Consider the following 26,978-nt stretch of genomic DNA (forward strand, 5'->3'; position numbering starts at 1 on the left):
GGAGAATCTTGCTGCTAGTCACCAAGTGTGAGCTTAATCAAGTTACCATAATATTCTACACCTAAGCCCCATGTCTAAAACAACTAGAAATCAAACAAACAAACCTAATAGAATTGTTAAAGCCTAAAAGGAAGCTATATAAGATACTTAGGAAACAGTGGATAGTAAAAAATGCGGTCAAAGCAATTTCTCTTTCTTCACCACAGTAAACAAAAGCTAGAGATACTTCCTTTGAACATGTCCTCATTATCATTTTCCTACTCTAGGACCTTTCATTTAAATCTCTCATTTCAAGGTATCATTTAATCCCCACCCATTTAAGGCAATGACCACAAAGCAGCCAAACTGTTTAGAGTACTATTCTTACCTGGCATAGTAGCTCCCAATAGCACTATTCTCCCAATAAACTACTTTTCATTCATTTCTACTCCATAAATGCCTCATAGAAGCTCCTGATGCCTAATTCCACATCCACAAGGCTTCTATGATTTATGTTAGGTTTCTTTGAGTGATTTGGGTATAAAATCTTCACCACTTCATCACCTACCTTTACTATACAGATCTAATTGTTCTCCTATCCAAATGAGTGTGTCTTCTTTAAACTTACTTAATGTACTATACTTTCACTTATTACAATATTACAACCTTCAAGTTTTTTAATGAGTTCAAGGGAAACTCATTGGAGCACAGGACCATTACTGTGAGGTAAAACAGCCTGAAGTGAAGTAGGGGGGCAACATTCCATTCTACAGTGACTCTCAAGAAGTTCAGAATGTAACTAACTGAAAATAGCTTCAGAAAGTACCTGAAACTGACCAGATTCATTAGGCTCTTTTCTCCTGAAATGTACATTCCTTAAGAGCTACTCAAAGACACTATCAGACCAGGAGGATTGCCTAGGAAAACTCTCAGACCAACCTAACAACCCAGAAGCAACAGAGACCACCTAGGTAGCCTAGAAAAACCAAGGCCCAGAAGAACTGCCGGGATGGAAGAGGCTCAGACTAACTAAACTAATTACAAAGGAAAAAAGAAGAATGTAGGGCTCACTTCCACCAAATATGAGGCAAGAATCCTTCCCCTATCTTTGATATAAAGCAGGACTCAATCAAACATCTTTATCTACAAGGCTGCTCCTCATCAGCCACCTTTTTCTATAAAGGAATATTAATGTAAAAATTAAAAAAATGTAAACATTTAAAAAAAAGGATACATTCCAATATATTCCAACATGTTGAGCAGCCTCTAGGCTGTGCAGTGTACTCCATGTTTATAGTCTTTGTGAGCTGTCACCCATGCTAGGTGAGCTTCAGTGATGCAGCCGTCTCTTAAGTCATTTCTGGCATTTCTGGTCCTGTAAACAACCTCTCACCACATTCTTGAAAGTAACCCCAAGAAAATTCAGTGGGTCATCAAGTTGGATTTGACAATATCCTTCCGTTGGTATGTCCTCCGTTCCCAGTCTGGGGTCATTTGTCATTCAACAGGGTTTGAGTTGAAAGAAGTAGGTTATTATAAACACACCTTATTTCTGGCCTCATCTTTTTTTTCCTCTCTGCTTCCCAACTGTCATAAGATAAACTACTTCATGCTACGCAATGATACTCTGCCTGTCTGTGCCCCTAGTGACTAAACCTCTGAAACTATAAGTCAAAAAACAAACAAACAAAAAAATTTCCTATAAGATTTTTCTTCTTGGATATTTTCTTGACATGTCAAAAACTGTTTCTGTCTACTCCAAATATCCTTTTACTTTTCATCTTTTCCTGTCACAAAAATATTTGCTGCCCTGACCTAAAGAAGAACTATATGCATATCAGAATAACCTAAAAATTTAAAAAAGAAAATTCTAGATATGACATATGCAATTTTCAAATAGAACTTTAAGAACAACTATCCTGTTCCAAAACTCTCTCTTTTCTTCTGAGATTAGAAACAGTCCATATAAAAGCTATGTTATCAGCCTGACTCCTTACATGAACATATGGAACAAGGTCACAGACTGACTACAATGGAGAAGTAAATAATAGCATTAAATAAACCACTGTTATTGCAGACTATATTTATTGTCACTATATAAATTAACCTAAGCTGGTTAATGAATCATATCCTTTTACCAGTATCATTCACATTCTTTAAAGTCTACGTTTAAGACCCACTATCTCTATAATACTTTTCCCTAATAAGATTATTCATGAATAGTTTTCCTTCTCCTACCTTCCCCTAAATTTCTCAAGTTCAGCTGGTCCTTTTTTCAATCCTACTTTATTATTTTGAATTATTAATGTTTAAATGTAAATTATATATAATTGTTTAATAAGTGCCCAATGGCTTCCAGAATCACAAAAACAGAAAGCCAGATGACTGCACGCCTTTAGATGAAAGCACATAATACTATTTCTGAAGTACTTCTGATTAAAAAAAAGCTCCAAACCCAATCAAATTTCTATACATATTTAATAATTCATACAGAATACAGAAAACATGAGAAAAATGTTATAGTACTCCATAGAAAAGCAATCACCAAAATGCATGAAACCCACCTGGCTTATTCAAACAGGCAAACAAAAAACAACAAGATTTTAAAAGAAGGATGGAGGGGCCAAACCACATAGGAAATAATCAACTTAAAACTGACTAGGTACTTTTACATTTATTTTAGCATTTAGCTCTCTCTCCTCTCCTCTCTTCTCTCCTCTCCTCTCTCTCTCCCCCCTCTTATTGTATATGTGGACACATGCATGCCACAGCACAAGTATGGAGGTCAGAGAACAGTTTGTAGAATCAGTACTTTCTTTCCGCATTTCTTTGGGTTCTAGGGATCAAACTCAGGTCTTCAGACTTTAAGGCTTCCATGACAAGCACTTTACCATTAAGTCATCTTACCAGCCCCTGAAAGAAAGAACTTTTATTCTTTTACATGAAAGCAAAATTGCTATTGGTCTCATTATATCTAACTTATGCTTTTACATATGTATAAGAGTAAACATATATCTTTAAAACATACATTCCTTATTTTTAAAAGTAAAATGTATATGGCATATTTAGAAATTAGTAAGTAAAAATAAGAAAAATCTGATAGTCTCAGAGTCCCCTAAGAAGGTACATAAAAGAAGATCATAAATTTACTTCTATACTGTGTACCAGGGAAAATTATATATGTGTGTACTATATATATATATATGCATGATAGATATACATGCATAAACATATATATGACTGACAAAACTTCATAAGAATAATATGAAACTGGCATTACAAAATGTTAAGATTTATAGAGATAATATGAAATTGAAGAAAAATGAAAAAAAGAAGTTAAGGAGAAAGTGGTGTTTGTTCCTTTTGGGTATCCCTGTGGGCTTTCTCTAATAAATAATCTTCCCATCAGGTAAAAAACAGGCAGTACTGAGAACTGTGTCACACTTTTGTCTCTTTCTAAAGATGGGAACAGCTATTCAACCACAATTGTGAATAAAAACAATGAAGGCATGGCTTCACCAAATGCCCTGGGTTTTCACAAGAACTATAAATTCTTGTTTTAGTATCAAACCTATTTGCAGCAACTAAAAACATTGTAGCCTAATGAAGTCCCTGTTTATATTCTTCATGGAGCGAACAAAATGTATCTGATAGGTTGATCCATCATGGCTGCTGCTTATTTGCCACCTCTGGACCAAGATAAGCATAATACAGCGTAGCAGAAAGAAGGAAGATACATCTCAGCTCTGTACTGATAATGAAACTATTTTGATACAGACACTGAGATGAAATGGGTGACACCACCTGAATCACTGCCACCCTCAACGTTCCTGTTTCATAAATAAAAGATTAGTCCTACTAGAAAGTTGCATTAATCTCTCTCATGCCCACAGAAAACTCCACTAAACACAGTTCTGTTGAACGAGCTTGAAAGAGTGGTCATAAGTTTCCGTTTGAATAGTGTTCCAGTTTCCTTTCTGTTTCCATGATAAAAGGTTCTGGCAAAAAGCAATTTAGGGGAGTAAAGGATTTATTTGGCTTATGCTTTCAGGTCACAACCCACCACTGAAGGAAGTCAAGCATGAACTTGAAGCAGAAGCCATGACAGAATGCTGCTTTCTGGTTCACAAGCTCATATCAAGCCAGATTTTTTGAATACAGTTCTGAACCACCTGCCAAGGGAATGGGGTAGCCCATACTAGACTGGACCCTATAATGTTAATTAACGATCATGACAATCCTTCACAGACATGCCCACAGATCAATTTAATCTGGACAGTCCTTCAGTTGCTATTACCTTCTCAGTGACTCTAAGCTTTATCAAGTTTACAGATAGGGTTAACTCGGACAAATAGGTACAGCTAAGTTTAGCTAACTGGCCCTATATTTTGTTTATATACCCTGTGGAAAATACATAATAGTCTAAAATCAGTTCAGAAAGTTACCAGTTTGCTTATATTTACTTTTCCAAGAGCCTATCCGAGTTCTGACCAGAGACCATCAACATTGGGATTTAACAATGATAAACTAGAACAATGATGAACATAGAAAACCCAGTATAGTGCTCTAATCTTTGCCCTTCTACATTTTTACTAAAATGGTATACACTAAAGAAAGGAAAGAGCCTCACATTCTTTATGTTCTTTTCTTTTTTATACTTCTAAATTTATTATAACTCAGTGTGCAATTATAAAACCATAGCTTGAGCACTGTTAAAGAGAACTACACATATTTGAGCAATGAACATTTTAGCTTCAAAGTTTTCTCTTCTTCCAGAACTTCTAAGAGTGAGCTACAGCATCTCTCTTGTTCCTGCACATAGTAAGAGTGACAGGATTCAGAAATGTAAGAGGTTGTTGTTAGTGTTGTTGTTGTTTTTCAAGACAGGCTTTCTCTATGTAACAGTCCTAGCTGTCCTGGAACTAGCTCTTGTAGACTAGGCTAACCTCAAACTACAGAGATCCATTTACCTCTGCCCCCCAAGTGTTGGGATTAAAGGCATACACCACCACCACCTGGCTATAAAAATAGTTTGTAAGGAACCTGGTTTTTTAAATTTTTTATTAGTTTGTTAAGAATTTTATACAATGTAGGGTTTTTTATTTTTTAAGGAAGAACACAAGATTTTTTTCACTTCTGGACAGTCATTTCTCATCATTCCAACCTGGGTGTTTCACAAAACTTCTAAAATGCCTGTTATTTATAAATAAGAGAAAAAAACTTTGTTTACTCTGCCTGCAGGGCAACATTCTCACTGGGCTCAGTGAGTGTCTTTTCTTTAGTAGGAAATAGCCCCATTAGACAAAAAACATCATCATTTTATTAGTGTAAAGTATCTCTTTATGATAGGAAGTTCCTCAGTACTTTAAAGAGTCTGAGATTTAGCTTCTGTTGTATGGGTTCATTTTTGTAATACAACCTACATTATATAAAAAGAAAGTCTATATTACTTTCTTTTCAGTTTTATTTTTGAGATTATAATTATATACATTTTCCCTTCCCTTTCCTCCCTCCAAGCCCTCTCATATGCCTCCTCTCTCTCTCTCTCTCTCTCTCTCTCTCTCTCTCTCTCTCTCTCAAATTCAGTCTCTTTGTTCATTAATTGCTGCTATGTACATAATACATGCAGACACATATGCACATGTGTGTTTGTGTGTTTGAGTGGGTGTTCCCATTGCATAAATACAACCTGCTCAGTCTGTATAATGTTACTGGTATGTATGTTTTCGGGGCTATTTGGTATTAGACAACCGAATGGTATGATCTTCCCTGGATCATACTATTTTTCCCACTCTCAGCATTCCTTAGTTGTCTGTGGTTCTTTATGTAGAGCTGAGATCGCCACCACCCACTATAGCATGTCTACTGTTGTCCTCGTTCAGCTCAGGCTTACGCAGTCATGTTGGTGAGACTTCATGAGTGTAGCCTCGGACATAGCTAGAAGATACAAGCTCACAACAAACTCCTTCATCTTCTGGCCCTTACAGTCTCTGTTCTCTCTTCCAAAATGATACCTGAACCTTTGGTGCAGGAATTGTACCATAGATGTATCTGTCAGGACTGGTCTTCACAACTCTCCACTTTGATGGGTTGTGGGTTTTTAACGGTCTCTATCTGTTGCAAAGACAAGTTTCCTTGATGAGTGTGAGGACCACACTTTTCTGTGTGTATGAGGACAAATATTTAGAATGTATCTAAGGATCCTGCTGGTTTAGTAAAATGGTTGTTGTAGGTTCTCCTCCAAGATCCATACTCCACTAGCCCTGAGTTGTTGACTAGGTTTTCAGTACCAGGCATGGTTTTGCTCTTGATGAGAAGGTATTAAGTCCAACTAGAGAGATGTCGTGTACTATCAAGGTATGCATGCCACTACTGAACTCTTATGGTTAAGCATGCCACAGTGGTCTTTGCTGTGGTTCATAAGTATCATAGGTAGATAGGACTGTTGGTTGTTTCCCTTCTTTGGAAGTGTGCATGGTGCTTTCTTGTACAGTGTAGGCTAATCCTCAGGAAGGAGGCATTCAGATCAGTTCTAGCTCATGGGTCTCTGGATCCTCTGTTTGAAATGCATGCCATCTTCAGAAATAGGGATGTATTTTCCATATCTGGAGGACACCCAAACGCAATATCAATAGCCTGCAATGTTTTTGAAGTCTCTTGGACAATCCTGACTAATAACTCAAAAGAGGGCTTCTCTTGCCTGGTACTGAGTTTTGATAAATGATGGTATTGACTCTTGGAAGGAGCATTGTCAGTCCAGATTGGAAAATGCATTTGAACCATATATGTATATTTATACACGGACTAACATGTATAACAGGATATTTAGGTAGATAATTATGACTTTTTCAGACATTCTTATTATGACCTTTCTTATTTATCTCCCTCTCCCATCCCTAATTAGAGGCCACTGTTTTTCCTATTCTCCCCATTTGATCACTGTACCCTGCTATTCCTCTCTTTGCTGTTCCTTGGCATCATCCACCACCCTGGCAATGGTCCCTTTTTATTTTCCAGGGGTTTAGAGCTATTCCAGGATTTGTTGTAGGATATGTTGCATAATGTATTTTGATCATATTCTCTTTTGCTCCCCCAACTTGTCCCAGATCCACCTTCCCTTACCCATCCATCCAACTTTGTGTTCCTCCCCCATCAAGACCAATTTGTGCTACCTTCACTGGAGACACCCTACTACTATTATTTTGCTGCACGGACATAAAATTAAAACATTTCTGTAGGGCCCAGGGTCTACCCCTGCTCCTGGGGTTCATTTTGAGGACAGTCTCTGGCTAGCCAGCATTTCCTGTTTGTTCCTGCACTCCCTCTGCCCTGCCTGGTGATTAGCTATAGGGCATTGTTGACTCCACCTTGGGCATGCTAATTTCCCAGCTGCCTGGGGGGTATTCCATTGTGCAGCAGCTAGGTATTTAAGGTTTTTCCTAAGTTTGAATAAATGGCTTTCAGCTGATCTCCTTTCGAATGACCCAGGTCTCTGTGTGTTCTTTCAATCTCCAGGTCCTTGCCCAGCTCATGTATGGCTCATGTACGGTACAGCAGCACCGAGAGTAATGCAGTTGCAGGCGTTACAGTTGGAGACACCACTGGGATATCAGGCGTTACACATTTCCTAATGACAGACATGTTCACATAATCTAGACAATCCCTCATTGGCACTCCCTCCCCAAATTATTCTAAATTATATCAAATTGACAATGAAATTTAGCCACCACACATAGAAATATGAATTAAGAAAGAAACAAATATTGAGAAGGTGTAATTATCTAGAAGAAAGGTGGCCTAGATTCTCCCTCATCACTTTTAGCTCATCAAAGTTTTCAATGACCTCACTGTTGCTAAATCTAGTTTCCCACTCCTCATTCCACATCACTTGGCAATGTTTAGTCTATTGAGGATTCTCTTTATCTTGAAATAGTCTATTGGTTGTACTCTCTCTAGCTACACTGTCTCAGTCTCACTGGAAAATACTGAAATATCTCAGTTCACCCTGGGCCTTTTCTCCCTCTACACAATTTCATCTATATTCATAACATTACTAATCATCTCACTTTCAAAATAATTACATCCATGCATATTCAGACATAAATTCACTCCTTTGTCAATGTCTCCACTTATTTGGGTTTCTTAAAGATACATCAAAATTCATATGTCGAAAACTAAACTCCTGATCGTCCCTCTTAAGCCTAGCTAAGACCTCTTCTAATGCTATCTTTGTAATGGCGCCACCAATTATCATTTGCACAATATAGAAAATGATTAATCTCTGATATCCTATATTTTACGAAGTTCTATCTATTTTATCTGTTATGTCTCAGTTCTACATCCCTGTTATTATCTTCTAACAAGTTCTCCTATGCACACTCTTGTATTGTTAATGCTTTCTACTACAGCCAAATTTTTTTCAACTGTTCTTATGATGCCATATTCCCACTTAAAAGCCTTCAGTGGTTTCCTATTATCTTTGGGAATCTGAACAAAATTAAAGTGGAAAAATAGTATAAGACCTGGCTTCAGATTTCCACCACTCTGCTATCATTGCTCCATGATATTCCACACACATTTTCTTCTTTAGTTCCTTACAAAATTTAGGAACATCTGTCTGAAGTTCTTTGTGCCAATACTTCTCCTTGCTTTCTTCATTTATCCAATCTCTATTATATTTCAGGCAAACTATCACAACCAGTAAATCCAGTCATTTATTCATTGAGAAAATGTTATTCACCAGATTTAGTTAAAAACCATGTGAAACTGATGGGCAAAGTAGAACCCTTATAGAGTTTATATATTAGTAGAATGAGGGAAAATAATTAATGATACAAATATATAACTTTATTTATATAATAGATTCAAAGGGGATAAAATATTTAAGAGATTCAAGAGCAAGTACTTTTCTGTGCCTAGTTTGGTTTCTGGCATATAGTTAGCATTTAATAAACATTTTAAGTGAGTAAGAATAAAGAAATGTTCACAGTAAACTATAAAAGAGCAATAATTGTAAAATGAATAGAGAAAGAATTAGAGATGCCAATCAAAAAGAAACAATGAGAGGCCTTAAAAGGTAATAGTGTGTTGAATCATTTTAACCATTTCAAATAGTTTGTAGTTATGGTTCCAGTATTGTACTGCCTTACTGGCATGTATTTGCGTGCACACACACACACAAACTCACACAGTGGGGTTGTCTAGAGTAATTCAAGTAAGTCACTCTTGTATCCATAGTTCATAATATCTAATTAGGATATGTACATAGGTTATACATGGCCCACTTTTACAATCCACCATCATACATAACCCAAAGTCATTGGTTTTCTATGGATAACAGACTGATCTATTATCCATCACTTACATTAAAGTTTCAGCTGTTCAGTCCTCTGCCTGTTTTATAGACAAATCTCTTATATACAAGAACTCTTGCTTTATTTATTAAGACACCCTTAGAAACAAGATCCTGGGTTTCCATTAATGTCAGATCTCTGCTACTTAAAGACCATCTTATACTCACAGAAATATGGCATGTAACCCTTTGTGATTTTGAATGACCTTCAAGATCCCAAATACCCTCATGCCCAGCTTCAAGCCTCTCTGATGGACTCCAAATGGACTGGAGTTATGAGTGACTCTTAAAGTCTCTTGTCTTTTTAAGGGCTCATAAGAAGATCTGTATAGTTTCTGTGTAACTCCTTAGGTGGTCCTTAGGACTTTTCTCCCAGACAAGTAGTCTGTATAAACTCCACTTCTGTGGAACCGATATGAAGGTACTTACTATATCTTCAAAAAAAAAAAAAAAAAACCCTGCTTCCTCTACCCTTGACACAGCCCCCATCACAAATGTCCCTCAGGATTAAGGGTTCTACATCTTCTCTCCAAGCATTTTCTAGGCCCATGCTCACTCAAGAGTGTGCACACTCCCCCCACCCCCTCCATCAGCAGAACTTTGAGATTCCCTGCTGGTCACTCTGAGAGAAACACTACACACCTCCCTTGAACCCTGACCCTGAGGAAACAGTCACGACGCGGTAACCCACGAGGGCGCCTCCTCAGAGGTAGGGCCATGAAGAGTCCCCAGTCCCCTCAGGCCCAAGACAGGCGCCTTGGCTTTTCCCTGCTCCACAGCTCTCACAGACCTGCCTCAGGCGCCGTCTGGCTCCGCTCCGCCATTTTTGTTTTCCGTCAGTCTATGAGCCTACGCAAAAACCACTGGGCAGTGGGGAGCGAGCGGTGGGATCCACAGGCTGACAGAAGCTCCCTCAGGAAGACGCTGCACGGCGGTTGCTAAGGAAACCCGCGGCCCAGGCGCTGAGGGCTGGAAGCAGGGGGCGGGGCAGAAGAGAGCGTGCAGCCGAGGCTCCGCCCCCCGCACGAGCGCTCCTCCTTCAAGCTCCCCGCCTACCACTGGGGACTCCACTGGGTTTCTTCCCAATCCAAGCCCTAGCGTCCTGGGAACTGAGCATGCTCAGCCGCCAGTGTCTTGCAATAGCAAAATCTGAAAGGATGACATTGTGTTGCCCCTGGTGCCAAAGTGCCCAGGTGGACAGACATTTCGATAGTTGGTGGTCAATTCTAGGGACTTGGGACAAGTTTCTTAATTTTTCAGCACTTTTTCACTTAATGTAATTGGCCTTCATGGAAATGCTGAGAGACCTGTTAAATACATTGAGAACTGTATGCCTAGCACAATCAAAGCACACAGACGTTCTAAGGTCCCTGACTCCTTGCTGCTCTGCAACTGGGACATTTATCTCCTAATTTCCATCCGAATGGCTGTAGGTTGCTTTCCATTGCTTAAATTAAACTCTCTCATATTTCCTAGTTCTGTTGTCCTGGGCCTAGCTGACTTAAAAAGTTTGAGGAAATCCTTTATGCAGAAAATAAGAGAGACCAAGAAAAGAAGAAAAAAAAAGAAAAGAAAATAAGAGAGACCACAGAGCTTTTTAGGTAAAAGGCTAACAACGTGCATGCGACTTTTCATTCCCCTTCGCTAAAACATGGAACCAGATGGGACACTGTAAGAATCTTTTACCAAAAATTGCCGTCAGGGTTGGTTGGTCTGAAAAATATCGGTAGATATGGATAAACTCTACCCATCAGAAATACCTTTGACACTTAAGCAGTTAAAAAAAAAAATCACAACCTATCCAGACGACCAGCAAAGTGACATGCTTTCCACAGTCCTGATCACAGGTTAAAGCTGTGAAGGTTGTGAGAATCTCCTTGTGGGAGCAGTCATTTGGGGTTGAGCAAGACAAAGGAACTCCATTGAGTATAGGGAGATGAAGAGAAATAGAATGAGAAGTATCTGGCTTCCGCCAGCGCTGTGGCCTTGTGTCTTTGTAGGCTTGGGGGAAAAAGAAAAAGAAAAACTTAAACTCATTGAGCCTCAGTTTTCTTTTTCAACAACCTGTGATAAAAGCACCACTTGCCACAGACAGTTGCTCTGCATCACAAATGGGTGATGGACGGAATTGCATTTGCTTAATATTAATCCAGTAAAAATTTAAAAACCTAATATGTTTAGGATATTAAATTAAACATCCCCTGATGCCTCTCAGGGACCAGATGCTGTGCTGTAAAGAGGAAAATACAGCGCAGGATAGCGCGGTACTGCTCAGATTTTATGTTAAGTAAAATTTAGAGCCCAGCTATTTAGCTGTATTAGCCACATTTCAGGTGCTCATTGCGCATTTCATGTAGTTAGTAGCTACCATACTAGTCAGCATATGTGCAGAACATTTCCATCACCACAGAAGGTTCTGTTAGAAATGGTTGATAGAAAAATGTCAGGTGGGCAGGGGAGGTGAAATGCCTAGAAAGTTAGCTAACAGCCAGACTCGGTTCCCCTGCCTGACAGACTCTCCTGGGGAAGTAGTTCAGGAAATGTAGACGGCTTCATTCATACTGAATGTTCTCAGAGACGTCATACATTTATTGCATGAAAAGCAAGGTGTGGAAAGTGGTCTAGAAATGCACCCACAAAGGGTTCCAGAAATGAGTTTCCCCATGATACCAGTCAAAGTGTCCCTGGTAGTCTATCTTTCTAGGGACTTCCTGTGGTTTCTATATCCATAGCCAACATCCTCGAACTACAAATTTAGGGTGCCTCCCTTCAAATAAACATTTCATGTAGAACTCAAACACTCTGAGTAAACACATATTAAAATGACACTTTCCGTGTGCCTAGCCACACTGAGTTATATCCAATATGGGATGGGAGGAAGAGCCAAGTTATACTCATATTTTTATATAGAAAATTCACTTTATTAGCAAAACAACATTATGGAAGTGGAATTAATATAATTTTATGTAAGATAAAGGTGAGGTGAAAAAATTTCAGTGACTTTTGCAAGTTCAGAGAGTAGTAAGCAGGCAGGACAGTTCATTACCAGTATTGTGCTAAGAAATGTTACCTCATGTCAATTTTCTCGCCCCACCTCCAACAAAAATGCATGCCTTTGAAAGTTTGCAAACTAGTTGGAAAGAAAAGATTGAGATATAAATATCCAGCTTACAATTCCAGTGTGATAAGAACTGGTAGGCACAATGCTCAGAAGCTTGTAAGAGCACCAATCATCATCATCATTATCTTTATTTCCTCCTTTCTAAAGGAAAAAAAAACATTGCAAAGTAAATGGGGGTGTTTATTGCTGAGACCAGAGAAATATAAGAGCAATGTTTTAAGGGGAAAAAGTTTTGTTTTGGTGCACAGTTTCAGAGGTTTTAACTCATAGTTGTCTGGTTCCACTGCTGTGCACCTAAGGACAAGCTGACCATTGTGACAGGAAGTGTGTGGTGGAGTAAGTCAGCTCAATTCACTGTACTTAGGAAACCTATAAAGAAAGAAGGACTACTGGAGAAACAGAGCACTCTTACTTATTGGTGTACATTTACTGTCCATAGTCTTACCGCAATTTCCAATATGTTTTCACATATATACATTTATGTGTAGATATGGAAATAAATAGTGAATGCATAGTTCATATAGATGGTTTTATTTAGCTATTAAAACCTAGAGTCTACAAAGGAAACAAAATAACTACTTGATATTTCTCTTTCTTAGTTTAACTTATTTCACTTAATAAGATGGTGGCCGGTTACATCCATGTTCTGCGAATGTCATGATTTGATCCTTATGACCGAACCAAATTTTGCTGTATACATACACATGTTTTCATGATCCACTCATTACCTGTTAACAATCACAGGTGGTTTCACAGTTTGGCTTTCATGAAAAGTGCTGCAATAAACAGGAATGTTCAAGTATGCCTCTCGAGTTCAGTTTTACATGTAAGTGGTAAAGCTGGTTTATCTGGTAATTCTGTTTCCAGATTTTTAAGGACCCTCAATGTTTGTGTCCACAGTAATTAAACGAATTTACATGTCTTCCTACCAGTAGTCTGTATGGGCTGACATTCCCCCACATCCTCACCAACATTTATTATTTATTAACTTTGTGGTTGCCATTATGATTAAGGTGATAAATAATCTGTTCATTTTTTAGTATTCATTCTTCTGGAGGCTAAGAATGTTAACATTTTTCTTTTGTATATTGAACATATCTACATCTTTGGGGAAGTCTTTTATCATTTCACTAGGCTATTTGTTAACTGGATTAATTCAGTTTCTGGTATATAGCCTGTTAAGTTCTTTATATAGTCTGGCTATATTAACAATCTGCCAGATATTTATCTAACAAGGACTTTCTCCCATTCCACAGACTGTCTCCTCACTCATTTTATTTTCATTGATTTTACAAAAAAATTTTTAATTCTAAAAATATATTTGTCAATTGTTGTTTCTGATTCCTGAACTATGGGACATTTTTCAGAATGTTGTTGTCCATAATCATATCTGTATTTTCTTCAAACATTTTTGGGTATTATATTGATTTTTGATCCATTTTCAATTGATTTCTGCAGAAGGTAAGAGATAAGATCTAGTTTATTTCTCTGTATTTGGATATTATTCAGTTTTCCCAGTACCTTATGCTTAGGGAGCTTTCTTTTCTCTGTTTAATGTGGTTGTAGGTATAACATTCAAAGGTACATCCTCAGTGACCTATTTTCTCCAGCTAGGCTCCACTTCTCCCAAAATATACCACCATCTGGGCACTACGTTTTCAGCACATTAGCTTATGAAGAATTCCATATTCAAATCATAACAAGTATGATCATCCAGGTGAAGAGTAAAATGGGAATAAGAGAAAGAAAGACACTTTTTAACACAATTTGTCATTTATATCCACTTTGCTTACATTGATTTGGCCATCTAGAAATGGCCTAACTTAGCTTCTCAATTTAGATTTAAACGAAAAGAAAAACTATTCTAGGGCTGTAAAAAATTATCTGAGGAATTCTTTTCAATGCTATAGAGTTTTATATTTTGCATTTTGATCCAAAGAAATTTTTGTAGATGTAAGTTGGGAAACAAGGATCCATCAACTCATTTCCCCATCGATTAGAGATATCCTCTTAATAATTTGCTAAATTCTAATATTTGTGTTGACTGCTGAACTCTTTATTTTGGGGAGGATGCTTTTTTGAGACAAGGTTTTACTGCGGTTTTGGAGCCTGTCCTGGAACTAGCTCCTGTAGACCAGGCTGACCTCGAACTCACAGAGATCTGCCTGCTTCTGCCTCCTGAGTACTGGGATTAAAGGCATGTGCCGCCACCACCCAGCAACTGCTGAACTTTCTATTCCATCTCATTAATATATCTATGAACTCATGCACTAATACAAATCCATTTATTAATACTCTGACATTCCTTAATGTCAGGGAGAACCTATCTCATTTTAAATTAATCATTTTTCCATATTACACTGTATTTTGACATCTTCAAAAGCATAGTAGCTTTGGAGAAACCAGCCAACTCAGGTTGAGCTAATTCTTAAAGATAACAAAGGGTTTCACAGTCAGTCTTGAGTTTATGGCCTCAAACATCTTCTTATCTAAGTCTAATGCACTAAGTCAATATTTTCCCTTAACCTACCAGGTACAAAACAACTAGTACCCTGACTCCTGTAGGCCATATCTACTAGAACTATTTAAACTAGTCAGTTGCTATGAATTGAACAAAATTTAAGCTATTTAAATAGTTTTAAGAATTAGGTGATGTGAGATTCCTCTCTGCATACTGTGAATATGTTTTATTACTATTGATTAATAAAGAAACTGTTTTGGCTTATAGCAGTACAGAATATAGATAGCTAGGTGGGAAAACTAAACTGAATACAGGAAAAAGAAGGTGGAGCCAGGCAGATGCCATGTACCTGCTGAAGGAGGATGCCAGAACCTTACTGGAAAGCCACAGTCTTATGGCAATACACAGATTAATAGAAATGGGTTAATTCAAGATGTAAGAGCTAGCTAGGGATATTCCTGAGCCATTGGCCAAACCATGTTGTAATTAATGTAGTTACTGTGTGATTATTCGGGTCTGGGTGACCAAAAAATGAAAGCACAGTCTCCGCTTACAACGAGGATCTTTAAGAGATGACTAAGAAGGAATTAATGCTATTATTGTTCAAGTAAATTCTCCCAATGTGGGTTTTTAATTTGGTCGATTCAGCCCAATTTCATTTGTCCAGCCCAAGTTGTTGCCAAGACTATAGATTTCTCTCCACAAACTACCAGCAAGTCACCATTGTGAATACAACACCTACACAATTTATAAAAGTGGATGTGTTAAAAAAAAAAACGGTGCCTACGTATAGCCTTCATCCCTACATTTCAGGTTTTTGGTATAGGAACATATTCAACACACTTTAAGACAAGAAACATAAACTCCGACTGACCGACAAACCATTCATCTACAATAGTATACTGTCTGCAAAATATGCTAGCAACGGTGGAGCAAACCTTGTGGGAGTTGCCAATAATTGACTTGAGGCCCACTCTACAGGATGGAACCCACACACAGCACTGCTTGGGTAACCAAGAACCTGAGTCTAGATAGCCCAGCAACCTAGGGTAAAACCAAGTAATACTGGTCTAGAAGAAGGAAAATAACATAGTGATAAAACAACTCCTAGTGATATTCTACTATCCTCATAGAACACTGCCTTGCTCAGCTATCATCACAGAAGCTTCTTCCAGCAGCAATGTGGACAAATATAGAGACCCACAGCCATAGACCACGGAACACTCAGCCCCAAATGAGATGTGCCCAACATATCCCTCTCCGCAGAGCTCAGAGAACCCAGCAGAAGAGGAAGTGGAGAGTATAAGAGCCAGAAGGGACAGAAAACACCAAGAAAATAAGGCCCTCTAAATCAAAATGAGAAAAACTGAAGCAGCATGCACAGAACCTGCATGGGTCTGCACCAAGGCCTCTGCATGTATATTATGGCTTCCAGTTTAGTGCTTCTATGGGATTCTTGAGTTTGCGAACGAGTGGATCTCTGATTGTTGTGCCTTCTCTTAGGTTGGTTTGTCTTGTTCAACTTCAATGTGATAGATTTATTGTATTATATTTTATTTTGTTGCACTTTTAATTAATTAATTAACCTAGTCACTAGGGTAAAGGTTAACAACTGAACTGTCACTTGAATCTGCTGGTAGAGGAAAAATCAGTTTTAATAGAATGACTCGAGGTATATTAACCACTCCAGGACTGGCCTCGTGTTCAAGAGTAGATGACCAACATATAACTGGACTCCACAATTTCTTTGTGCTTTTATTTGGTTACAGTTTGGCAGTGTTTTCTTCTTCTTCTTCTTCTTCTTCTTCTTCTTCTTCTTCTTCTTCTTCTTCTTCTTCTTCTTCTTCTTCCTCATCTTCCTCATCTTTTCCTTTGTTTTTCTGTTTACTTTTTCGGTGAGGCTTTATTTTGTTTCCTTGATTTGGGGAGGTTTTGATGTTGCATTAGGCTTTGGTTTTTTTTTCTAAAAGACTTACAGTTGGATGACTAGAAAGAGAGAGGGGATCTAGAAGGACTTGAAGGAGGGGAAGAATATTATCAAAATAAAATTTTAAATTATCTTAAACAACAAAATTATAATAAAATAAAACAAAAAAATTACATTTGCATCATTCCTTCTTGTTTGATTCAGCCCTCAACAATTTTGAACCCCTTGGTTGAAAATGCTAAGATTCCAGAAATATGAAACAAGAATTTCTGTTGTTTATAAGTAATAGTTTATCATACTATTATAACATTGGAAAACTAAAACATCACTCCTAACCACATAAGGACAAGAAGAAGGTGGCAGTGGTGGTGGTGGTAGCAAAGAAGTATCAGTTCATAGTTAGCAATGAACAATTGATTTTGTGATTTTTAAAAAGGCATAAATGAATATGATATGCTATTTTCACATCTCACTTTTAAAGGAAAGCGAGGAATGGCCTAACTAAAAGTTGTTCTCTACATTCTCCTCCAGAAAATAAGGTCTCCTAACCAAAAGCCATCCTTATCAAACACACAATGTATGTGTCCTGTTATAGTTGAAGAGCAGACATCAGTTCCCTTCTATTCCAGGAATTACTTCAGAAACATGACATGTTTTCCTGCAAGAAGAAGGGGAATACTCAATTATTCTGAAACTACAAAATCTGTTTCTCAAAACTTCTGATGATTTCCCTGGTTCATGAATTTCTAGATGTTGCTGCAGCACTGTGGGCTGTCCAGTGTCATATTCTCTTAAATAGTATGCAAATAATAAATAGCTTTCAATATCATCTGTCATCTCTGGCATCATATATTAGCCTATTCCAGACCTTAGAGCATAAATTTCTAACAGACCAGTAAGGAAAATTAGAGGCAATTAAAATAAAATTTTTCTTCTTAAATTAGAAAGAAAAGGGTGCCTTCCAACCATTTGTACAATTCAATGGAATCAAATAAGTGTTGTTGGGGTTTCTGTCCTGCCCAATTCCCGCAGTCAAGTTCCAAAGAAATTACACAGAGGTCTACACTAACTATAAACTGATTGGTCCATTAGCTCAGGCTTCTTATTAACTCTTATAACTTATATTAGCACATTATTCTAGTATATGTTAGTCACATGGCTCTGTACTTTTTCAGCAAGGCTGTCACATCTTGCTTCTTCTGTGTCTGGGCCCACAACTGTGTTCTCTTCCCAGAATTCTCCTGTTCTCATTGACCCACCTCTACTTCCTGTCTAGTTGTCCCACCTATATTTCTTGCCTGGCTACTGGTCAATCTATGTCTATTTAAAATATAATTGACAGAATACAGATCATGGACCCACACCACTGGAAAAAATGAAATAGAACTTTGACAGGCTGAAAAAGAGGAAACAAAATGTATTTACTTATATAAGGCATTATTGTCTACCTCTAAAAATTCTAAGGAATGTATAAGATCTTGCATGCTTTTAGGGTGGCATGAGAAGTGGTAAGATATATGATAAGCTATAAACGAGTGATAAAAAGAAAATAATGAATGTTTACAAAAGATTACATAATGCAAAGTTTAAAAAATCACACAAGTGGTGCTGGCATAACTGGATATCAACATGTAGAAAAATGAAAATAGACCCATATCTATCACCATGCACAAAACTCAAGTCCAAATGGATAAAAGAACTCAACATAAAGCCAGCCATACTGAACTTTATAGAAAAGAAAGTTTTTAATTGTGTTATTTGGTATTTTTATGTCTAATTTCCTGAAACATGGCACTAGAGAAATTCCCAGGAATCTACAAGAATGACCCTAGCTAACACCATAAGTAATAATGTCCAGGGTACCTGAACTGGCATTGCCCTGTAGTCAGATTGATAAATATCTTAAATGTCACCATACTACCTTCATCCACCAACTGATGGAAGCAGAGGCAGAGATCCACAGCGGAGCACTGGACTGAGCTCCCAAAGTCCAGTCGAAGAGTGGAAGGAGTGAAAATATGAGCAAAGAAATCAAAACCATGAAGGGAATACCCACTGAAATAGCTTACCTGAGCTAATGGGAGCCCACCCACTCCAGCGTGACAGCAAGGCAACCAGCACAGCAACAAACTAGGATTTCTGAATGTGGGTGACAACTGTATAGCTGGGCAGACTGTGAGGCCACTGTCACTAAGACCAAAATTTATCCCTACTGCTTGTACTGGCTTTTTGGAACCCATTCTTTATGAAGGTATACCTTGCTCAGCCTAGATATAGAAAGGAGGGCCTTGGGCCTTCCTCAAAACAATGTGCTAGACTTTGATGATGTCCCACAGGAAGCCTTATCTTCTCTGAGAAGTGGATAGAGGGCAATGTGGAGGAAATAGAAGGAGGGGGGGAGGGAACTGGGTGGGATTAATATGTAAAATAAGAAAAGATAGTTTTTAAATAAATAAATAAATTTATGAAGATTACAGCGGTCCTTAAAGAGGAAATAAAAAAATCATTTAAAGAAGAAGAGGAAAAGACAAACAAAATATTAGAAGAAATCAACAAATTCCTTAAAGAAAGCATAAAAAGTCATGAAAAAATAATCAAACAGGTGAAGAAAACCATTCAAAACCTGAAAACTGAAATATAGGCACTAAAGAAAACACAAACGTAGAATTCAGGAAATGGAAAATCTAGCATAATCATCAGAATACAAGAGATGGGAAAAAGAATTTCAGGTGTTGAGGATATGATAGAGGCAACAGCTTCATCAGAAAATGATAAATTCAACAAATTCTTAACATAAAATATAAAAGAAATCTGGAACACCATGGAAAGACCAAACCTAAGAACAATAGCAATAGAAGAAGAATATATATTTTCAAAGGCACAGAAAATATATTGAACAAAACCATAGCTTTTCTAACCTAAAGAAGGACATGAAAGTACAAGAAGCTTACAGAACACCAAATAGAAAAAAAAAGCTCCCTGCCACAAAATAATCAAAACACTAAACATACAGAACAAAGAAAGAATAATAAGAGCTGCAAAGGAAAAAGGACAAGTAATATATAAAGGCAGACCTATCAGAATTATATCGAACTTCTCAATGGAAACTCTGAAAGCCGTAGAGTCCTGGATAGAAGTTCTGCAAACACTAAAAAACCACGGATGCCAGTCCACACTATGATACTCAGCAAAGTTTTTAATTACCATAGAGGGAGAAAAAATATCATCCAAATAATGACATTTTGAAATTTGCAGGCAAATGAATGGAGCTAGAAATCATCATATTGAGTGAGGAAATCCAGACCCAGAAAGACAAATATCATATATACTTACTCATAAGTGGTTTTTAGACATAAAGTAAAGAAAACCAGCCCACACACAGATCACAACCCCAGAGAACCTAGACAACATTGAGGACCCTAAGAGAGACATGCATAGATCTAATCTACATGGGAAGTTGAAAAAGACAAGATTTCTTGAGTAAATTGGAAACATAGGGACCATGGGAGAGGGCTGAAGGGAGGGAGAGGCAGGGAGGAGAGCAGAGAAAAATGTAGAGCTCAATAAAAATCAATTTTAAAAAAGATATTCCATGACAAAACTAGATTTAAACAATACCTGTCCACAAATCTAGCCCTACAGAAAATACTAGAAGTATTTTGATGACTGCTCCTCTCTGTGTCTAAAATTACAGACATAGACTTCCACACATGACTTAAAAAATGTACCTTATGCGGAATAGTAAGACAGCATCACCTCTTTTTTCCCTCATTTCCAGACAAGTTATAAAATAACAGTTTGTTCTACTGTGTGCCTTTATCACTGCTCTCAGCCACCTCCTTCATATACCCAATTAGGCAGTGTTCCCAAAGAGTAAGACCCAAAAGCAATGATTCTACCTGAGTGTGGAGTAAAATCTCCAAAACTAAGTCAAAATAAAACCTCTCTCTATGTCATTTGATCATGTCAGGTAATTATTAGAGTATCAGAAGGCTGATTAATATATACATGAAGATATGTTTATGGATCAGAAAACTCAGTATCATTGGGGAATCAATTCTCCTCATATATAACTACTTACACAATAAAACGCCACTAGTCATATATTGTAATTTAAACTCAAGTTAATAAATATTAAGTTCAATTAGAAGTCCTTCTCTTGATTACACTAGCCAACTTGCAATTCCTCAGCAGTTATATCTGCCTAGCAGCTACAATACTGCACAAAGCAGATAAAGAGAATTTTCATCATTATAGAAAGAATAATTGAACAATTCAGTACAATTTAAATCAAAATTCCAGTAACTCAATGATATTTCATTTAAGATTATATAAAATTATAAGCTGAATTTGAAACACACACATAACAACAACAACAATTGAAAACAAATTATCTGCATTAAAAGGGTAATGTAAAACGCATTTGAAGACTTTCAAAAATGTTATAGTAATCAGAACAGCAAGTTACTAACCCAAAGACATACATATAGATCAGTAGATCAGAATAGTACCCAGAAAGAGCCTCACATATGTGATAAACTATTTTACCAAAAAGCTAAAGAAATGCAATGGAAAATTTTTTCTGTGATATTAAAGCAATACTGCTGCGGGAGTACCTTCCGCTGCTTCAGCCAATAGTCGCTGAAGCACGAGCCCACAATGCTGCGGGCGCGCCTTCCAATAGGCTATTGCTTCAGCCAATAGCTGCTGAAATACCAGTCCACTGGGGTGTGGTATATTTCTCTTTAAAAGAAGAGTGGCAAGCCTCGGCTTGGCCTCTTGGTTCCAGCGCTTGGTTCCGGCTCCTGCTCCAGCGACTAGGCTCCTTTCCTGACAGTTTATGTGTATGTAAGTTTACCCCCCAAAATAAATACCCCTTTAAAACATAACTGGTGTGGGATTGATTAGCCATTACAATACCTTACATGATGTAAAAATATTGGCACAGATCCTAAACTTATAACTGAAGGAAAAGCTAAAAACTATACAGTTGCTAGAGGAAAACAAAAGCAAATGTCTTTGTTGGTCTAGATTATACAGAGTTATTGGGTTACAAAAAAATTCCATAAAATAAAATTTGAGACAACAGACATGACCAAAATTGAATACCTCTGATATTTAAAAGTTAGTGTTAAGATTTTTATGAAACAGGAAAGCATCCTGGCCCACACCTGTAACCCCAGGACTCCAGAGGCTGAAACAGGAGTATAGCCTCAAATTTAAGGAGATCTTGAGCTATATAGTGATATCTAAACCAACCAGGTATATGGAAATAGAATGAGAAATTGCTTCAATAATCCAAAACAATAATGAAAAAGAAAGACCTGCTATACACTAAGAGAAAACATTTATAATACATGTATCTATTTCATAAACATGAATGTTCAGAACATGCAGTATCCAGAACACTTATAACTCGCTATTAAGGACAACAACCTGATTATAGACAAAATAATTACACAATACTATGTGCAAATAAAAAAAGTATGTAGAAAGAGGCTCAACATCATTAGTCATCAAAAAAAATACAAGCTAAAAAAAAATCACAATTAGAGTCCACTACCACACACTGGGATGCTTATAACTAAAACCCTTAAAATATCAAATATTATCTAGGATGCAGAGTACTAGAATACTTACACATTGATGATGGCTCTTACCATGTGACATAACAGTCCTACAAACTGTGTCGTACTTGTGACACTAAAACCAAGTTGTCATTATTTTTTAATGTATTAAATAAAAATGGGAAATCCAATACAAAAATAAATAGAAGAAAGGTTGTAGGCTTGTCAAAGCAAAGAGAAAATCTGAAACAGAAGCCTCAGAGTGTTGTACAATGCTAAACTTGAATTCACAATTCCCCAGAGCTATCTGATAACCTGAAAGTATCCCAGCAATGTGTAATGGCATATGAAACTAGCATTTCCATTTTATGGAATGAATATTTATGTTTCTTCAAAATCCGTATGTTGAAACCTTAATATACGGATATATTAAGGTTTATATAATATATATTATATTATATATTATATATATATAATGCTCAATATAATAGCATTCAGAAGGGAAGACTTGGAGGGAAATTATATCTCACGGGTGGGACCTTAATGAATGGGCATACTTATAAGAACCATGAGAGAGTTGCCTTGTGAAGATACAGCTAGACTAGCATTTTGCCACCTAGTAGGGGCCTCTATCCAGAATCAGAGCTTGTTAGTAGACTGATCTCAAACTCCCAACTTTAGAACTGTAAAGAAAAAAAATTCTATTGTTTATAAGTCACTCACAGTATTATATTGTGTTATATTTAACATATCTCACATGGGAGGATCTAGCAAGCACACATCAAATATCAAAAATAAGAAATTTGCAGACGGTCATGTCTGAACACGGCTGATGAAGTAGGTGAGAAGACTCCCTTTACTACACAATAACTAAAAATGAAGGATAAAATGCTTGAAAGTGTAAGAGTTGGCTAGACTCAAAAGAGCAGAAAATTTTCTGATGTTAGAGAAAACGACGGTGGGAATGCATCTCTCTTTGTAGTGTTTCTTTCCGAACTTTCCCTCCTTTGAGAGCTCTGCTCAGTTATCTTGGCTTGCTTAGCTATCATCTCAAATGCCAGATTAGTGGGACTTTCTTGAGAATGTATTTGAAAATTTAATTCTTAGACAATTCAGTGTTTATTGCTATTGTTAAATGGCATCTTATGTCCTATTGTTTTTCTATTTGTTTTGCTTGTGTTATTAATATTAATAAGTTAATATTTTGATTTGAAAATGTAATATTGTCTAGCAGTTTGTCAATTGCTTCAAATATTTTAACTTAGAATCAGATTCTTTGTAAAGGGAGAGCTTGAACTAAACATTCCACTGAGTGGGTTCTCTGCTGAAAAACAAGCACCTAGGGAAGTGTTCTCAGTGGCCCAGCCACTTCAGTGAACAGAAGCCCCTAAGTCTGTGGTGGAATTAGGCCAGACTAATAATCATCATGGCAGCAGAACTTGGCACCACTGCCTGCCTTTGTTGCTGTTTTCCAGGCTCAGAGTGGCCATGTGTCAAGTCATGACAGTGAAACCCAGGTTGTTGTATAGACTCCTGGAGGTTGGAGATGCCAATACTGTGAGACACACACAAAGGGGAAACGTAGACATGGTGGTGAAGCTGATTCAAAAAAGAGTCTTTGTGTTCTTCAGGGATCTTATGATGCTGGAACCCAGATAAGTTCAAGATGCCACACATGGAAATGTAGCCTTCAGTGTTTGCTCCTCCTGGATTTTAGTCTTTCTTTAGTTTCTTTAGTCTTCCCTTGCTTTCCTCCCATTCCTCATTTTTAGAATGCCAAAGTTTATTCTGTGCCATTGTATATTTAAACAATGCCACTTTTTTAAAATTTGTGTGCTTATGTGTATGTGTATGTGTGTGAGAGAGAGACAGAGATAGAGAGGGACAGAGTCAGAAAGAGAGAGACAGAAAGGGGTAGCATGTGTTTCTATGTGCTTGTGAATACTGGTGCCCATGGAGGATAAAGGCATCATATCCCCCTGGATATTATGAGTAGTGAGTCACTTAAACACAGGTGATTAAACACAGGTGCTAGGAACTAAATTCAGGTCCTTTGGAATAGAAGTGCATGTTTTTAATTTCTAAGCCATTTCCACAGCTCAGAAGTATAGCCCAAGTTGGCTTCAAATTTGTGATCTTCCTGTTTCTGTTTGTTCAGCACATACTTCTGACATTTGTGGGGAGGGGACTATTTTTTAAACAGAGTCTCTTAGTTAAGAATATGGCTAGAAAGAGTGTAGACCATAGGTGAGAACCTACTACCATTTTTCTGTTAAGAGGGCATAATATTAAACAAACTCCTAATGACCTACCATTATGCACATAGGTCAAAGCATCCCTCAACCCTCATCGCAGAAGCTTCTGTTTGCAGTTGATAATGAACAGCACAGAGACTCACAACTGGTCAGGGTGTAGAGGAGAAAAGCATGGAGAATGTTCAGCCCTAAGTAGAGCACATGTACTGCACCCCATCCTCTGAATGTTTTGGAGTCATTGCAGAAAAAGGGGCAGAAAGAGTGTAATATCCAGAGGCAGTAAATGACTCCAAGGAAACAGTGTCTTCTGAGCACAGCAGGGAAGCTGCACACATGCATTCACAACAGTTGTGATAACTATGCACAAGACATGTGCAAGCCTAAACCAGACCAGATTCCAGCATGGAGAAGGAGCTAGGTGCAAAGCTCCATCCCTAGCAGAGGCGCTATTGGCAGTTCTTAGCTGTGAGAGGAAGGGTCGACCCTCTCTAAAAGTGTAGCCTTTGATAAGTTGACTGACTCCAGTAGAAGGTCACTTATCCAAGAATATTGAAGTAGTACAATTGACCCTGATGGGACAACAAGCAAAAGAAAAACAAAATTTAAAGAACACAAAGTTGGATGGGAAGGAAATGGGGGTGAATCTGAGAAGACTTAGGAGCAGGAGGGCAAAATGATCAAAATACATCGTATGAAATTCTCAAATCAAAAGAAAATATATTGTTATTGAGTCTTGGAGATTTGAGGCTATTGAATAGTGTTGGGGCCGTTAAGGACTATGAAGCATTTTAAAGTTGTACTAAATTGATTTTGTTTTATAAGATGATGTGTAGGACACTAACCTTGTTGGACACTGCTAGAAGGTAGGAATCCCTCTCAGTATGGATGTCACCTTCCAGCTGGTGATCCAAATACTAGGGGTCTGAAAAAAAATCTATGTTGCCTGCCCACCTGCCTGTCTGCCTTTGCTGCTTGCTGCTGAGTATATTTATTGCTGTTAATACTAATGTTCCTGCTTCCATCCTGGGTTAACATCAATCTCCAGCTTCTTCATCATTCCAGTGTGGACTAAAAACCAAAAAAAATATCCCTCAGGAATTATCTAGCTTCAAGTCCTTAGTTAGGACTTGCGAGGTATTAAGCTTCGTGGAATGAACAACTGTCAGGTTCTCTGCCTGTCCAGCATGCCATTGTTGGACTACTAGGGCTCTCTAATGCAAGCCAATTTAACAATTTTTCCTTTATAATACAAAAAAATACTCAACAGCACAATATTAATTGTCTTTTTCTTTCTTGTCTTTGAGCATATTTCTTTTTCCTGTGTTACTGCTTTTGCCAGGACCTCTAGGGTTGAATTAGATTTTTTTAAAAAATGGTATTGTCAAAATGTCAATACCACACACATTCAAAACAACCTATTCCCAGAAAAATACCAATGACATTCTTCACAGAACTAGAAAAAAAATTGAAAATTCAACAAAGTGTGATGACTCATGCCTGTAATTCTATCACCTGAGAGGCTAAGGCAGGCTGGTCACAAGTTTGAGTCCAACCCAGACTTCATATAGAGCCCTCTCAAATAAAGTCCAATGAAAACACACAAGACATTAAATAGTTAAAATTAAACAAAATGAAGAGAGTTGGGGTTATCACACAATTTGGTCTGAAGATGTAGTACAAAGCCATAGCAACAACAACAACAAAAAACTTGATACTACCACAGAAACAGATTCAGACATAGAACAAATTAGTAATTTGTGACCGTTAATCTTGACTGTCAACTTGACAGGATCTAGACTCACCTAAGAGGGGAACCTCTAGATACACATGTAAAGGATTATCTAGATTATGTTACCCCCTGGGCTTACCTATGTGATTATCTACATTATGCTAACTGAATGGGAAGACTCACTTTAACCATGGGTGGTCACATTCCTAAAACTTGTCTCTAGCTAATGTGTGCTTCAAACCTTGGAGATCAGGCTATAGGTATCTTGTTACTCTAGCTTACTTAACTTCTAATTTTTGGTCACTTCATGGTGTAAGATGGCTACCAATATAATTTCATTTCAACTAGAACCAGCAATATTATATTTTTATTATGTCTTGATATGCATTGCATATGAATATATATTGCAAGTACTCTACCACTAATTTATATCCCCAACCCATTAATAAATATCTTTTAAGCAGGACATAGGTGGAAAATATAATTCTTCCTACATCCCGCCAGTTTGTCTGTCTGGACATTTGTGTGCCACATTGGTGTGGCCCAGTGCAAAAACTAAGAAATAAGTTCCTGTGCTAGATGGCATT

At 37.5% G+C, this 26,978-nt stretch overlaps 1 protein-coding gene across 3 annotated transcripts in view; it reads right to left on the minus strand.

Moving 5' to 3' along the window:
• Nucleotides 1–10,292, minus strand: part of LOC125412531 (BEN domain-containing protein 5) — a 1,187,626-nt gene extending 1,177,334 nt beyond the window's left edge. For 2 of the 3 annotated variants that reach the window (XM_048453388.3, XM_048453389.3), the window contains exon 1: nucleotides 10,122–10,292. In XM_048453388.3, the coding sequence (XP_048309345.2) occupies nucleotides 10,122–10,155 (34 nt within the window). In that variant the 5' untranslated portion in view covers nucleotides 10,156–10,292. The remainder of the gene's footprint in view (nucleotides 1–10,121) is intronic. The other variant, XM_085686420.2, reaches the window with a different exon arrangement.
• Nucleotides 10,293–26,978: the final 16,686 nt, after the last annotated feature.

The sequence above is a fragment of the Myodes glareolus genome, chromosome 3 (genome assembly GCF_982192425.1).
Source record: "Myodes glareolus chromosome 3, mMyoGla1.1, whole genome shotgun sequence".
Classification (NCBI taxonomy): domain Eukaryota; kingdom Metazoa; phylum Chordata; class Mammalia; order Rodentia; family Cricetidae; genus Myodes; species Myodes glareolus.